This window comes from Pygoscelis adeliae, unplaced genomic scaffold, assembly GCF_000699105.1.
Source record: "Pygoscelis adeliae isolate BGI_AS28 unplaced genomic scaffold, ASM69910v1 Scaffold213, whole genome shotgun sequence".
NCBI lineage: Eukaryota > Metazoa > Chordata > Aves > Sphenisciformes > Spheniscidae > Pygoscelis > Pygoscelis adeliae.
This window is the reverse complement of record NW_008824410.1, coordinates 228791-241901: the sequence shown is the minus strand read 5'-3', so window position 1 is coordinate 241901 and position 13111 is coordinate 228791. Positions and strand designations below refer to the sequence as shown.

Genomic DNA, 13111 nt, shown 5'->3' with positions numbered 1-13111 from the left:
AAAGGCCGAGCGGGGCGGGAGCCGGCGGCTGCCCCGTTCTCGTACCGCCGCTTTCCTCGCCTCCCGGCTGGTGAGACCAGCGGAGGCTTTGGCAGGGAGGGCGCCGGGCCCGAGAGTCAGTAAACATCTCAAAACCTGGCTTAGGGCCCGCGCTTGCGTCTCCGTACGTGGAAACGCGCCCACGAAGGCACGCAAGGCCGACCAGGGAAGAGTCAGCTCTTGGCGAAAGGCGTTGCAGGTGCCTGACTGATAAATGACTTGACCTAAAAGCAAAACGCCCAAGTCTGCCGTTAGAATTGGTTCAAGTTCCTTCTGCGGTAGAATTGGTTCAAGTTCCTTCTGCAGCTCTTGCGTGTTTTTCAGCGTTGGCGAGCTGGATTACTAAGCCAGTTGAAGCTGACTAAAAGCCAGAACCTCAACCTCCCGGCAGATGTTTGGATTACCAAAGGCGTGAGCAGTAATTAAAACCAGCTGCTGTCATGAATATTAAAAACGTTGTTGAAATGGGTCACTGTTCCTCGAATACTACGGGGAAGCAGTTTATGTAAATGCAGCTTTCCCCCTCTCTCTTTTTGAAGAAAAAAAAAAGTGGTAATACTTGACTAGTTTCTGAAATTAGTAGGCAGCATTTCTCGCAGCAGGACACAGCATGGGAAGAGTGTGAAGAGATGAGCTTTTTGTCGAGGCCTTTGATGAGTTCAGAACTGCAGCGAATCTCTCACGGAGCAGGCAAGCGGACTTGCAAGAAAAGGGAGCTGTACATCTGCTCCTCTGCCAGGATGTTCACCCACTAAAAACAGCTCAACTAGAATGTGTCGGGGATTGTATTTTCAGTCCACATCTGTTGAAAGTCGGTTACCTGCCTGCGTAGCGAAGACAGCTAGCTTAAGAGGCATCGGACTCTGTTATTAGTGTTTCATGATTCTGCTGACACCTAAACTCTTCAGGGCAAGCACACCCGGAGTCCCCAGTCAGTTTAACTGGCACCAAGCAGCAGTGCTGCTGGAAGAAGAGGTCCGTCTCCTTTCGGTCCCATTCCACCAGTCCCACCGCACCACAAGTGCACATGAAGCAAGTGGCAGTCGGGAAGTGGCTGAGGCTAGAATTAACTCTGACGAGCAGGTGGAAGGGTCATCTATAGCATTAGTTTCAATCCTGCGTTCCTCGGCCTCTTTCACTATGTGGCCGCAAAACAGTTACGGCAGCTGCAGTAACGGGGAGGTGTTGGGGGGTGGTAGCGATACCGCTTTCCTGCGTCAGCGCGTGTTTGCTGGCTTGTGGCGATTGCGAGGTGGGATGGCAGTGAGTCAGAGAGAGGTAGTGCCAGCGCTGACTGTGGAGATGCCAGGGATGGCCGGCTCTGGCACACGCTCGGCACACAGAGCGTATGTGGCCAAAGGTCTGGGACGTGAAGCGCAAGCCCAGCGGCGCTGTGGCCTTGTTATCAGCCCTGCCTCTAACTTGTGTTGATGGTGCACCGTGCGTGCAGTTTGTTCAACTTTTCCTCTGATTTTTCAGGTGATTATGCTGAAATGCTGTTTCATAGTTGTTTGGGATGGACAAGTTAAGCTGCAAGAAAGTGAAAACTCCTTTAGACATGAAAAGTAGGGAAGTACAATTGTGAAATATGAATGTCAAGCTTCCTTTTTTCATAATGACGGAGTTTGGGGATTTCTAGATTTGGTGGCTGGGGGACAGAGTTACTTACTTTTCTCCACTGTAAAGTGATCGCAGGTGGTCTCTTGACATGAACTGATTTTACCATACAGCAGCTGCCTCGGTTTCCTACACATCACCACTTCTTTTCCACTGCTTCAGGTTTCACTTCCCATGGCAGATCTTGCTTCTCTGACAGAGGACAGCGGCTGCTCATGCGACAGGAAGGTCTGAGCTTGCCTCGCCTTGCCCTGGAATGGGTTTGACAAGTCAAAATGAATTGGTATTATCACATTTGTAACAGGATTTTCGCTGTTAGAAACCTCTCGGGCTGTGGCCAGCATTCAGCGACAATATAGCAGTAACTCTTTAGGTGAGAATTCAGTAGTGCTGTCTACCACCGTGATCTAACAGCAGCTGGGAAAACCAAAGGGCCGTCCTACTTCAAGTGCAGTTCATGGCTGGGTGGGAAGTACGTATTTGGCTCAGCAGTATTCCTGTAATCAGGTCATTCCCGACTTATCTCCCCAACTGCGGACCAAGTTTTTTTTCCATGTCCCCATCACCATTTCAGAATGCAAAAAACGTGAGCCTGGTGTAGATTCATACCAGCTTCCATCGGACTCCAGCAACCACAGGTTGGTTGTGCCTGGTTCTTCACAAGCAAAAGGACTTTCCTGGGTGTTAAGGTACAGAAACACTGCTCTGGACAGCTGAAGGACAGTAGCTATTTTCTTCAACTAATTTAATGCTGATTTACAGGATGTAAGAAAAAATAGGTCCCGAGAGAAGCCTTTCATAAAGGACTATGAGGAGAGCAAAGACCTTCTCCCCCTCCTTCAAACCACTAATCCCTTCCTTCACACGTGCGCACACACCTTTCTCCAGGATTTACCTTTGCAGGTGCTGTGTATACAGATAATATTCAAAGGTATCCCAGAGCTGTGTGCCCTTGATCACCTCTCGGAAGGTTAAAAACCACCAGTTTGATTCCTTAGTTTTGTTGTCATTGGTAGAAGACATAGGGAGCCTGGAAGTTAAGATAACAACAGACGTTTCATGTTTTCAGATTATTTTAACCACTTAGAATTCTATCAGTCTGTTTGCTTTTTTGGACTGACACATAACAGCTGTGCTCTCCTGGGGGGGAAAAAAAAAATATATATATATATAGACTTAATGCATTTCCTATTGTGATCAAATATGCTTGTGAGCAGTGGAATTTACAAGGACAAGTTTCCTGTAGCTTTATGTCTCACACTCAAAATATTTTGTGCCTGATAGGGTACAAGCTCTGATCAAAGTTTGTCTTGTGGTGGAAAGACTCGTAACATTTCTCTCGTCTCTGAATTCTTCAGTATACAGCAATAAAGGTGAGTTCTTGTTGCTGTCTTTCCCTTAAGGGACTAGCAAATTTGAATCTCCCTCTCTACCTCGTTGCCTATTTTCCCCAAACTCACATCAACGTAATATTCCCGAGACCTCCAACTGTCTTTTAGGTTTGGTTGAAACTGCCAGTCAGTCTCAGTGGTTTTTCTGCTCCTGTTTTGATAGCAGCACCAGCATGGCATTGTGCATTTCAATTTCCCCAAGCAGGCGATGTGAGGCTGAGACATAGAAGATGTCTCTATTAGACGCACCAGAGACAAATGAGGTCTGTGGCATCCTGGAGCGACCAGACAATTAGTTCCAAATTGGTTACGGTTTTCCTGCTCTTGTGGTTTTTTTCAGTAAGCATCTGAATCACCAGCTCTTGGAAGTTGTTACTGCAGTTCTCCACTTCCTCTAGGAAGGGTACTACAAGCCTACTTAATTTATGCTGACGTCAATTCCTACTGGCCAACACACGTGCTGTTTCCTCATACAATTGGCCAAAATACTGAGCGATGTTTTTATTTGAACCACGCTATGCAGTTCACATGACACTGTCAGTCAGTAGGTCCTGGGACAGGACTATTGGATTTATGAGGCAAGGCAACAGCAGTCCTGTAACTAGAGATCCCAGTGTCAGGTTTGGGAAGATCTACCTCCGTGCCCTTGCCCCGGAGCTTCCACGTAGCAAGGGCATTGCAAGGTGGGGAAGGCAGAGCCCCCGTCAAGGCTAGAATCTGAGCCTTCATTGTTAGGAGAGAAGGAAGAGGGGGAAAGTAACCCTAGATCTTGGGCAGGGGATAAGAGGGATTAGGTCAAGACCAAGTAACGGGAAGTCTGTCTATGAAGATCTGTTTATGCATCTCCTAGTGTTCTCGCTTGGTCGCCAAGCTGACGGGGGCCAGAGCCACCGTTCATCTGCACCTGTCTGAACCTAAGTGTAAATGGAAGCAACAGACCTGCAGAGTCCCGAGTTTTACAGCATCAAGGAATTGCTTAAATTATCCTTTACAGATACAGTTCAAATACTAGTGAGAGACGTGATAGAAAGTAGCTTATGCATCAGATTAGTCAACTACATTTTAAAAGAATTCTACTCCAGTACTGCTGGAAAAAATAAACACTCTGCATCACTTTTAAGCTTCATCAAGTTACCCTATTCATCTGCCCACATACAAACAATTACAACGTCATACACAGAAACTGGGAGGTGGAAAAGATTTTATAAAGTCTCCAGCACTGACTGACATCTGATCATTAAAATGAAGGAAACAAAATCACATGGAGCATACACTTGAAAACCCCTAAAATTCTGCTTGAACTGACTTTGTTCATCCAAGGGGAAATTGTTTTTACAGGAACTGTGACCCCTGGTGGCTAAAAAGAAAAGTTAAAATATCATTTGTAAACTTTGCAAGGGCTTTAGCTTCATAAAATCGTATTCATACTGCAGTATTAAAAAAATTGTCTATATGTAAAGAGTGTTTTCCAGTAAGAACTTTTTAGTGTTCTAAATACTCGTTTTGCATAATTATAGAAGTTTATATAGCAAGTTCTCTGTATTGCAAGCCAATTCACTTGCTGGATGACAATAACAATCATGTCATTATTACTGTTACTATTGACATTATAGTAACATCTCAAATCCCCAAATGCCTATCGCTTTACAAAGTTACTGCCACGAACTCCAGAGTGAAAGAGCGCATAGGGACTCTGTCACTTAGTGGTATCTCCCACCACAGACCCCAAATTCCCTGTTGCAATAAAAAGCATGTATGTGACAAATCAGTGGTAAAACGTGGCAGAACAAATCATTGCTTGTCATAACGAAAGACAAATGAAAACCTGCATAAGCAGCAACGTGTGATTTCTGGCTGACATAACTGGATCATGTGTTTCTAGCCAAAACATTTTGTCACTTCATATGTAAATTGCAGAACTATCACACTTCTTTTATCAAAAGATAATGGCTTTCACCTAAGTTTGTGCTTGCGCAAACTTTGTTTATTATCATGATTGTCACAGGAAAGGAATTTGCAGTGAGCTGTAGGTAACTTCCCTGCTCTGGGGACACATCCGAGGGGTGTAACTTACTGCTGGCTGAGGCACACCTCCCACAAACTCTGATGAGGGATGCTCGAGGAGTCCTAATTCAGGTAGGTGCAACAGCAACAGAAGGCCTTACCCAGGTTTGTGTGTCCCTACCAGGGTAGCACTCACCCATCCGCGTCTGCAGGACCTCCGTGGCTCTACCACCGCTGCTCCATGCCGCAGTACCGCTCTTTCCCGAGGCTTTGCGGGACGGTTTATTTGCCCCTCCGAGCTCTCAGAGAAGAAATTGTGGGGAGGCATTAGAGGATACACAGCACTGCAGCAATTGAGGCTGTTTCCTCTTGGGATCAGGTGAAAAAATCGTGTGAAAGGAGGACGCAAATTCCAGCTGCTGCCTCCAGGGAGGCCAGATGGCCAGGTTTAAGGCTTTGTTACTCAGGTGAGAAGGTTTTGTGTGGATAGGAGGGGCAGTGACTAAGGAAGCGCTCAATGTGATTCAGCTGAGAGAATCCATGTGACAGTAGCACTCGCTTACTTCTTGGAGTTAAGGGTGTAAGGTACTCGATGGGAGTCATGCGAATATATAGAGCAGGTGACAATGTGGGATCCTTTTGCTTTACAAAAAATCCCACTTCCGTGGAAAACCAACATACTAGTCTTTTTCAGGGGCACAAGTGGCTGCGTATCCCTCAGAGGGAGAGGACCCAGGCAGAAGTTGCACACAAATGCATTTTATTGCTCTCTACAAACACAGAGACGCATACACGGTATGCATGTAAGCCATAGGGCTGTCCCAGTAGTGGGAGAAACACTATCCACCATGAATTAAACCACTCAATACAGACAAAAATCATTATTATAATGAAAATGCTAGAAAAAGCATAGCTTACATCCAAAATGTATAACATTGACCAATTAAGCCTTTACCTACTACCTTTTCTTTAACATAAAGCAGTAACACACTCTTTTTCTAAATTGAAAAAAGCAGCGAAATAGTAGAAATATTCCACATAGTTTCCTAGCTTCTGTTCATCTGTCACACTTTATGTACTAGGACTATGAAAGGGTCGCTGGGGAGAAATCCAAAACAAAACAAACCCCATTTTTGATGCTATACAAGTTATAAGCAAACAGAGGGAAACTGATTTTAATCAAGTGTGCATGAACCAAAGGGTAGTAAATTTATCCTCTGGAGTGACTGAGCAAACAAGCGTCGCTAGTCAAGCCAGAGCAAAGCTGATGGCTCTTACAAGCAATATTAGAGAAATCTCTCCTACAGCAATTCTTGTCCGTCACAACTGTAACATTTACAAAAATACCCTCCTTCATTTTGAAGACATTCGCCCCCTGACTGGGCAGCGTGCTGTGTGCTGTTATCACCAGCGTCTACACAGCTTCAATACCACTCGACAGAATGCCTGAACTTTTGCCAAAGGATCCCATAAAAGTCAAAAGTATGCCATTCTTTTCACACATAAATAAAATACAGGGGGAAATAAAATTCCCTACAGAAGAGAGGATCAGAGCTGGACTATCAGATGCAGTCAGGTCCTTCCTCTGGACTGTAGAAGGCAAAGGTCCGCGAAGCAAGGACTCCCCTGACTACCAGGGCCTCCAGAGAGTACTGGCATCTTTCGGAGATGCTTGCTTCAGGGTGCTGGGGTTCCCGGGGGAAAAGGTGACCTCCGTAGCAGCTGACTGGCTCTTCTGGAAGTGGCTTAACAGTTTGGTCTGTGTTTCAGTTCGGACTTTATGAAGAGAGAGGAAATGGAAAGCTTCTTGCAAACACCTAGAATAGCCCTCTCTGAAGTCAAACTGAGAGCTTTTCTGGAAGGATCCTGCTGCTAGAGAAGGGAAGAGAAGAGGGAGGGGAAGAAAGAACGGTTTAGAGCAATTGTTCGTGGCTAGAGATTCATAAAACTTTGCAGATTTGCAGATTTGCAGTAAGCTAGAGACTGAAACACAATTCAGTACTCACTCTTCATCTGCAGCTGGCTCTGCTGTTTCAGGTAGCTGACGGTCATCTCCAGGATGTCGGCTTTCTCCAGCTTGGAGTTGGGCTGGTGTCTCTGAAACTCCTTCTCCAGGAGCAGTTTCAGCTGCTCGATGCTGCTGTTAATCCGGTCACGGCGCATTTTCTCCACCACCGGCTTCCTCAGCTGTAAAAAGCAAAGGAAAAGAGACCTATTATTAGGAGGATCTTCTCTCTGCCATTTCACAGGACTGTTTGTGGCCCGTCACTGTTCCTAAACAATGTGGACCAGTTTCTCGGCTGGCGTAAACTGCTACGCGAACAGCTGAGAGCGTGGCTCGAAGCTGCCTTGCTCTGCCTGGACTTACTTTGTTTTTCTCCTTCGGTGTCAGCAGGTTGTCGGGCTCCATGAAAACAGTGCTGGGAGCCATCCGTCCTGAGAAAGGAAGGCAGGTCTCAGAGTGGAAGTCCAGGAGAAAACGTGTTGCGGGAAGCTGCCTCTGCCTGATATTTATACCGTGCAACCTCCCTGAGAGTCTGTGGGTCTCCGGCTTGGTGGAGTTTCCCACACTCTACAGCCAATCGGGAGATAGGCAGCACAATAGGAGAAGCATCTATTCTTGCATGCTCCATTGCCAGTGAATAGCCTGGGGATAATGACCTTCTCCCAGATGAGCAGGTGGGGAGTGTGTGGTACGTGAAAGGCTGGGATCAGAATTACGTGTCAGAAGCTGGGAAAGAGCTGGCCTTCAATGGGAAAAGGCTGCTGACTAATGCCGCAGATCAATAGCATTCCAGACGCAGCCTGGGGTTCACATGCGTGGAGGAAGGAGGAGGTCAGCTGCCCGTGGCGGGAAATAAACTACTGCGGGCAGGCTGCTGCGTGGGGCTGCGTTCCTCTCTGGGGACGCACGGAGGCACACGCTTAAGCATGCACAAATGCACATGCACACACGAGCATTTTCTGGCTTTCTGAGATAAAGAGCAGAATTTCTTTAAATCCACTCACCTCGTTTTCTCAGTAAGCCAGGGCCAGTTGCTCTCCCTCAGGTGACTGGGGCACCAGTTTTGCCCATGTGAAACAGAAAACAGCTTTTCCAGTTTGGCTTACTGCAAATAAACACATTTAACTGTAAGTACACACAGTTATTGAAAACGTTTTCTGTTTTGATCTTCATTCTCTTCCCTTAATACCTTATGCACCTCTTTAGAACACTCTCAAGCCATGTCACAAGCACGTTATGTTTCTGTTTTCAAATACCTGCAAGATAAATCCACAAGGAGAAGGATCTCGGAGTGTTTTGGGATCAGTTCAGTCTCACACGCTGCTTTCTCACTTCCTCCCCAAAATGTGTTTTATGCTAATTATTTTCACTTAATCTATGCACAAGGGAAAATCGAGTGCAGAAGAAATTCACGTAGCCCATAAAATTATTAGAAATCGAATTCCCGATTCCTCATTCTCCACTGGGGCAGTTTCTATATTGAGATGCGCAGTCTTTGCCCAATAGGTGCCTGCAGCTGGAAGAGTCAACGGTCTTGCTATTTCTATCCTATAAACACACAGCCAGAGATTCATGTCGGAAAACTTGAACCAGATCTGCCTGCATTTATCCTGCAAGTAGTGCTTTCTTTTATGAGCTCTAACCTCACACGAACAGCTGAGGAAGGAAATGGCAGCAGCGTGTTTTCTGCATCCTCTGGACAGGCACCCTGGGCTGTGCGGAGCAAGGCTGGCAGCAACGTTGCCCTGTTACACCACAAGAAGGGCGAAGCGGGCAGGCGGCAGCATTAGCCACACATCTAGAACCATGTGTTCCCGTCCCAGATTTACTCCAAACGTGCTATGTGACCTAATCAACGCACTTCTCCGTGGGCATCAGTATCTCCCTCTATAAGATTCAACACAGGAGTAATAATAATCAGATAAATTACTGTCAAGTAATGTTAGGGCTTACGTTTGGGGATCTCTTAGTGAAAAAGAAAGGGTGGTAAGTAAATACCGTTTGTGTTTACATTAATATATGTGTATGTGTGTTCATGTATATATTAATATATTTGTGTGTGGTCATGCATGTCTTTTAAAGTGAATACACATACACACGGACACATTTCTCTCTCACTCTGCAACTCATTATTCGGAAGACCAGGTAAGGCTTAAATGACCTCTTCCAGGATCTGCCTTTCCATCCCTATTGTACTGCTCTTGAATAGGCTCCCTTTTTTTCGTACAGAGCAGCAGCTGTTGAGCTCCGAGTCTTTTATGTCAAGTTGTGGGAAAGCTTTTGTGACACCATTTCACATGTTCTCCTCAAAGCTTGTGGATTAGCTTTGAGCCCATGTAATGCCACCTCTGAAACCAATCTTCCGCTCCGTGCATCCCTCTTGGGGAGATTCTCTGAAACAGACACTCCTGAGTAGTAACTCATTTCTTGAGCTCTTTAATCAAGTGCATGAAGAAGAAATGTGCCAATCCCGTGATCAGCAGGGTCCACTAGCAGTTTTGCTAGACACAGTTTCTGTTTTCCAGAATAACTCACTAACAAGCAGCTATAAGAACAGCAATAATTTCCCCTTCCAGCACAAGTCACAGAGACGGGCACTCCGGTTTTAGTCCAACAAAGCTGTTTAAAGTGTCAGATGCCTGCCCTGCAATTACCCGCAGTACACAACAGGAAACTAAGCCTTCTTCTCAGGAATCTGTGCATTATTGCATTACTGCATCATAGGACTTTTATTTTGGGGGAGGACAAATTAACTTTCCATGATAAAACTGTAGTAGAGCAGATGTGTGACTCGAGTGACTCGGTCTGCCTTTGGCTTTCTTCCGTCACATTCGCGGGCTCTGGCTGTTTCTGGGATTTGCCCAGTGGTTCTGCAGATGTGAGGGAGAGAGGTAATAGCCCAGAGTGGCTGTTGCTGCCTGCGCTGGGGCAGCTGGCTGCAGCCCCTCAGCCGACCCAGACCAGGCCGAATGCATTGCCACCCACGTCTGCCACTGCTGATTCCACCTGGGATCTCTACAGCAGGATTTTTACACACAAACCTCTTATGTCTCCACTTAGCACCCAGGGGATTACGAAGTTAACTCCACGGGAACTGTCATGCTAGCCTGAACCGCCTTACTCTCCTTGGTCTTGGTAGAAATTTTGCTTAATTCACTATTGCAACATTTAGCTCAAGTTAAAAGAGAACGAAAACCTCCATCTCCTTTCTTGCTCCAAGAAAGTAACTTGCATGTACCTTCTTGAAGGAATTAACTGTACGGGATAAAAATTCCTACTTGATTTTTTCCAGAATCCCAAGCATCAAATCCTGTTCCATGTCTGTTCACTGTGTGTGCTTGAGATGTGATGGGCCTTTTTTTCTCCCGCTGTTTAGTAATTACATGGTTAGGCACTGTCGCTGTAACCCAAGCCTTCAGACCTCCTGCCTTTAACTCTGCCGCCGACTCAGTTTCAGAGCAATGTGAGCTCAGGTCCCTTGCGAAAAAACCACAGTCCAGCAAAGGCAGTATCAGCTTTCCTAGCAGGGATTCCAGAACAGCTCCCCTGCCCCACGTTTGGCCAGTCCAAAGCCAAATGGAAAGGAGACAGTTGTGCCAACACTTTGCCCGGTTGCACTGCGGCAGTGGTTGTGCACTTGGCACAATCAAGTGGTCAGCGCTCAAAATTTCTTCTCTGTTAGGATCCAAACTGACCTAAAGCCTGCTACTGAGCAGGCTGAATGCTAAATAGTCTTCCGTGGCCTTGAGAATTTCACTTAACTAGAGAGGCTGGAGGCCCCACATATTTAGAACATGTCTGGTAATAAAAATTACAATATTCAATGTATTATTGTGAGGTCAATGTAGCAAAATCTCCCCCAGATGGTAAATCCACTGAGGTTCCCACTTCCTCACCCTGTGTCACACATTAACTTTAAAGCATCTAAAATCAAAACATGTATTTAAAATAGCTTTTTATTTTCTCTTTGGTTTCACAGTCTGTGAGGGGAAAAAATAGCCAACTACTGACCATCTTGGAAGAGTTACTCAAATTAGATGCTCAGTTACCCAAAATAGATGCTCTGCTTCTGCTTTGGTTGGAAATCCTAAAGAAAAGCGATAACAGAAATTCCTCCCTATTATAAAGTTAGCAGAGTCAGTGGACTTTACACTAAGGATAATGAATTCTGAACTACACACCTTGTACTAGGGTTCCAAGCATACACAATATCGCATAGAAAACTTACTAGGGTCCCAAGATACTGGATCTGGATAACGTTTCAAATACGGCATTAGCAATAGCCTTTCCCCAGAATCTCTGCCAGATGTTAGCTCTTTAGGAAGACTTAAAGATGCTGCTGCTTTCCCAAGTCTTGAGAGATGCTCATTGCTCCCATTGCTTCTCTCCTGATAAGTGCTGCCCAGATGGCCTTTTGGGAGCAGGGTTTCCCACTGAACACAATGCAGAGGCAAGCACCGTTGCTAATGTGGTTTGTAGTCAGGCACACTTCCTTTGTGACAGGAATGAATATAGTTAAGAAATGGTGTGGGAAACTCAGAGGTACGCAAACTTCCATAGCCTTATGGTAGTAAGTCATTTAGAAAGCTAAAACGCTTAGGAGCAGGGACAGAGCAATACTTCTGAATAGAGAATGGGAAAGACAGCAAAGTGTAGGAGACTCAATTAGTGCTGAGTCCTACAGACCATCCTGAGGTGAAAAATAAAATGGGTCCAATCCTACGAGCCTTACTTGGATCCTCACTGAAGTCAACAGAAACTTTGGACTCCATGAAGGGTGAAGCGGACTGCTAGATTTGGCCTGCAGCTTTTGTACCCCCAGAGCTATTTCTGGATCTCCGGTAAACTGGTGTAAGTACAAATTACCTCTACACCTACAGTGGAATTTATCAAAATCCTAATCAGCAAAATTTGAGCCTGAATTTTCACCTGCCAAATACCAATACCAGAATCTGGTCTATTGTTTCCCATTTCTTTCATCCAAGCAACACAGAATAGTTTAGAAGTATTAATGAAGAGAAAATCTTCCCCAGAGTATTACTGGTATAAAATCTGATTTAATTTTCTTAAAAGCCAAGCCCAGCTCCTGTAGCTCTATATGGGGCATACAAAAGTATCATGATATCCTCCTGGTCCCTAGGAGTCTTCTTTTTCCCTTAGCACTGTGCAGCAAAGAGGCGCAAAAATCCCATTGCAAAACTGCAGTGATGGCTGCCTGAACGGGCCCTGCGTTGGCTGTGTTTCCAGGCTTGGTATTTCCAAGTTTGCTCAAGGAAAGCACACCAACTGACACGTGGAGCTCGGGAATCGAAGCCCTGCTGTCCCATTAGGGGTAATGTGCTGCAGTGGTTGCCATCGTATTTGGGCAGGCCAACCTTTGATAAAAAGAATAGCAAGACAGAGGTACTGAGCAACCTGGGGTACGGGCAGGCTGACTGTCAAGCGATACCCGGTAGCAGAGTCCCTTGGTATCTGTCAGTGACTCTATGGACAGTCCTAGCAAAAAACCACATTATTCTTCTGGGCAAAGCTGAACTGAGGCAATGCCTCACCTACAGCAGAGGATCTCCAAGCTGGCAGGAGGAAATCGGTCCTGTATTTAAACCCCATATTTAAATTACAGCAAACAGCAACTCAGATTAACATGCCAGGGCAATTAAGGATTGGAGGAGCTTCTGTATCTGTTTGCAACAGTTTGCATAAGCCTACAGGCAGCTTGCTAATATCAAGGGTCTGTGTTTCCCGGGACATATTAAACAAATCTGGGGAATTAAAGAGGCAAACAGAATATGTGGCTCAGAAGTCTTAGCGTGGGCCAAAACGGCCTCTGCCACCTTCAGTGGGACAATTTTCTTTGGCCTTACTGGTGGGTGAGCAAGATTCTGCTCCTGCAGCTCCTTTCCCTGTCCTTTCCTCCTAGCCCTCCTCACTCCCCTGTTTGAGTCTGGCACAATTTCTGTTTGTCTGCATAGCTTCCTTCACTTTTTTCCTTTTACTCGGGGTTTATTTTCCCTTCATGAAGTTTTTATAATCTGATTTTTCGTTCCGTCACTCT

The 13111-nt window shown here is 45.7% G+C and overlaps 1 protein-coding gene across 1 annotated transcript; it reads right to left on the bottom strand.

The window, feature by feature from the left end:
• Positions 1-5796: 5796 nt before the first annotated feature.
• On the bottom strand, positions 5797-7512 carry LOC103913946 (transcription factor HES-5-like). The gene is made up of 3 exons (XM_009320539.1): positions 7420-7512; positions 7058-7238; positions 5797-6923 (listed from the first exon to the last, which is right to left on the bottom strand). Exons 1-3 carry the CDS (start codon positions 7480-7482, stop codon positions 6682-6684), a joined length of 486 nt encoding a protein of 161 aa, XP_009318814.1. The 5' UTR covers positions 7483-7512; the 3' UTR covers positions 5797-6681.
• Between the last annotated feature and the right edge of the window lie 5599 nt (positions 7513-13111).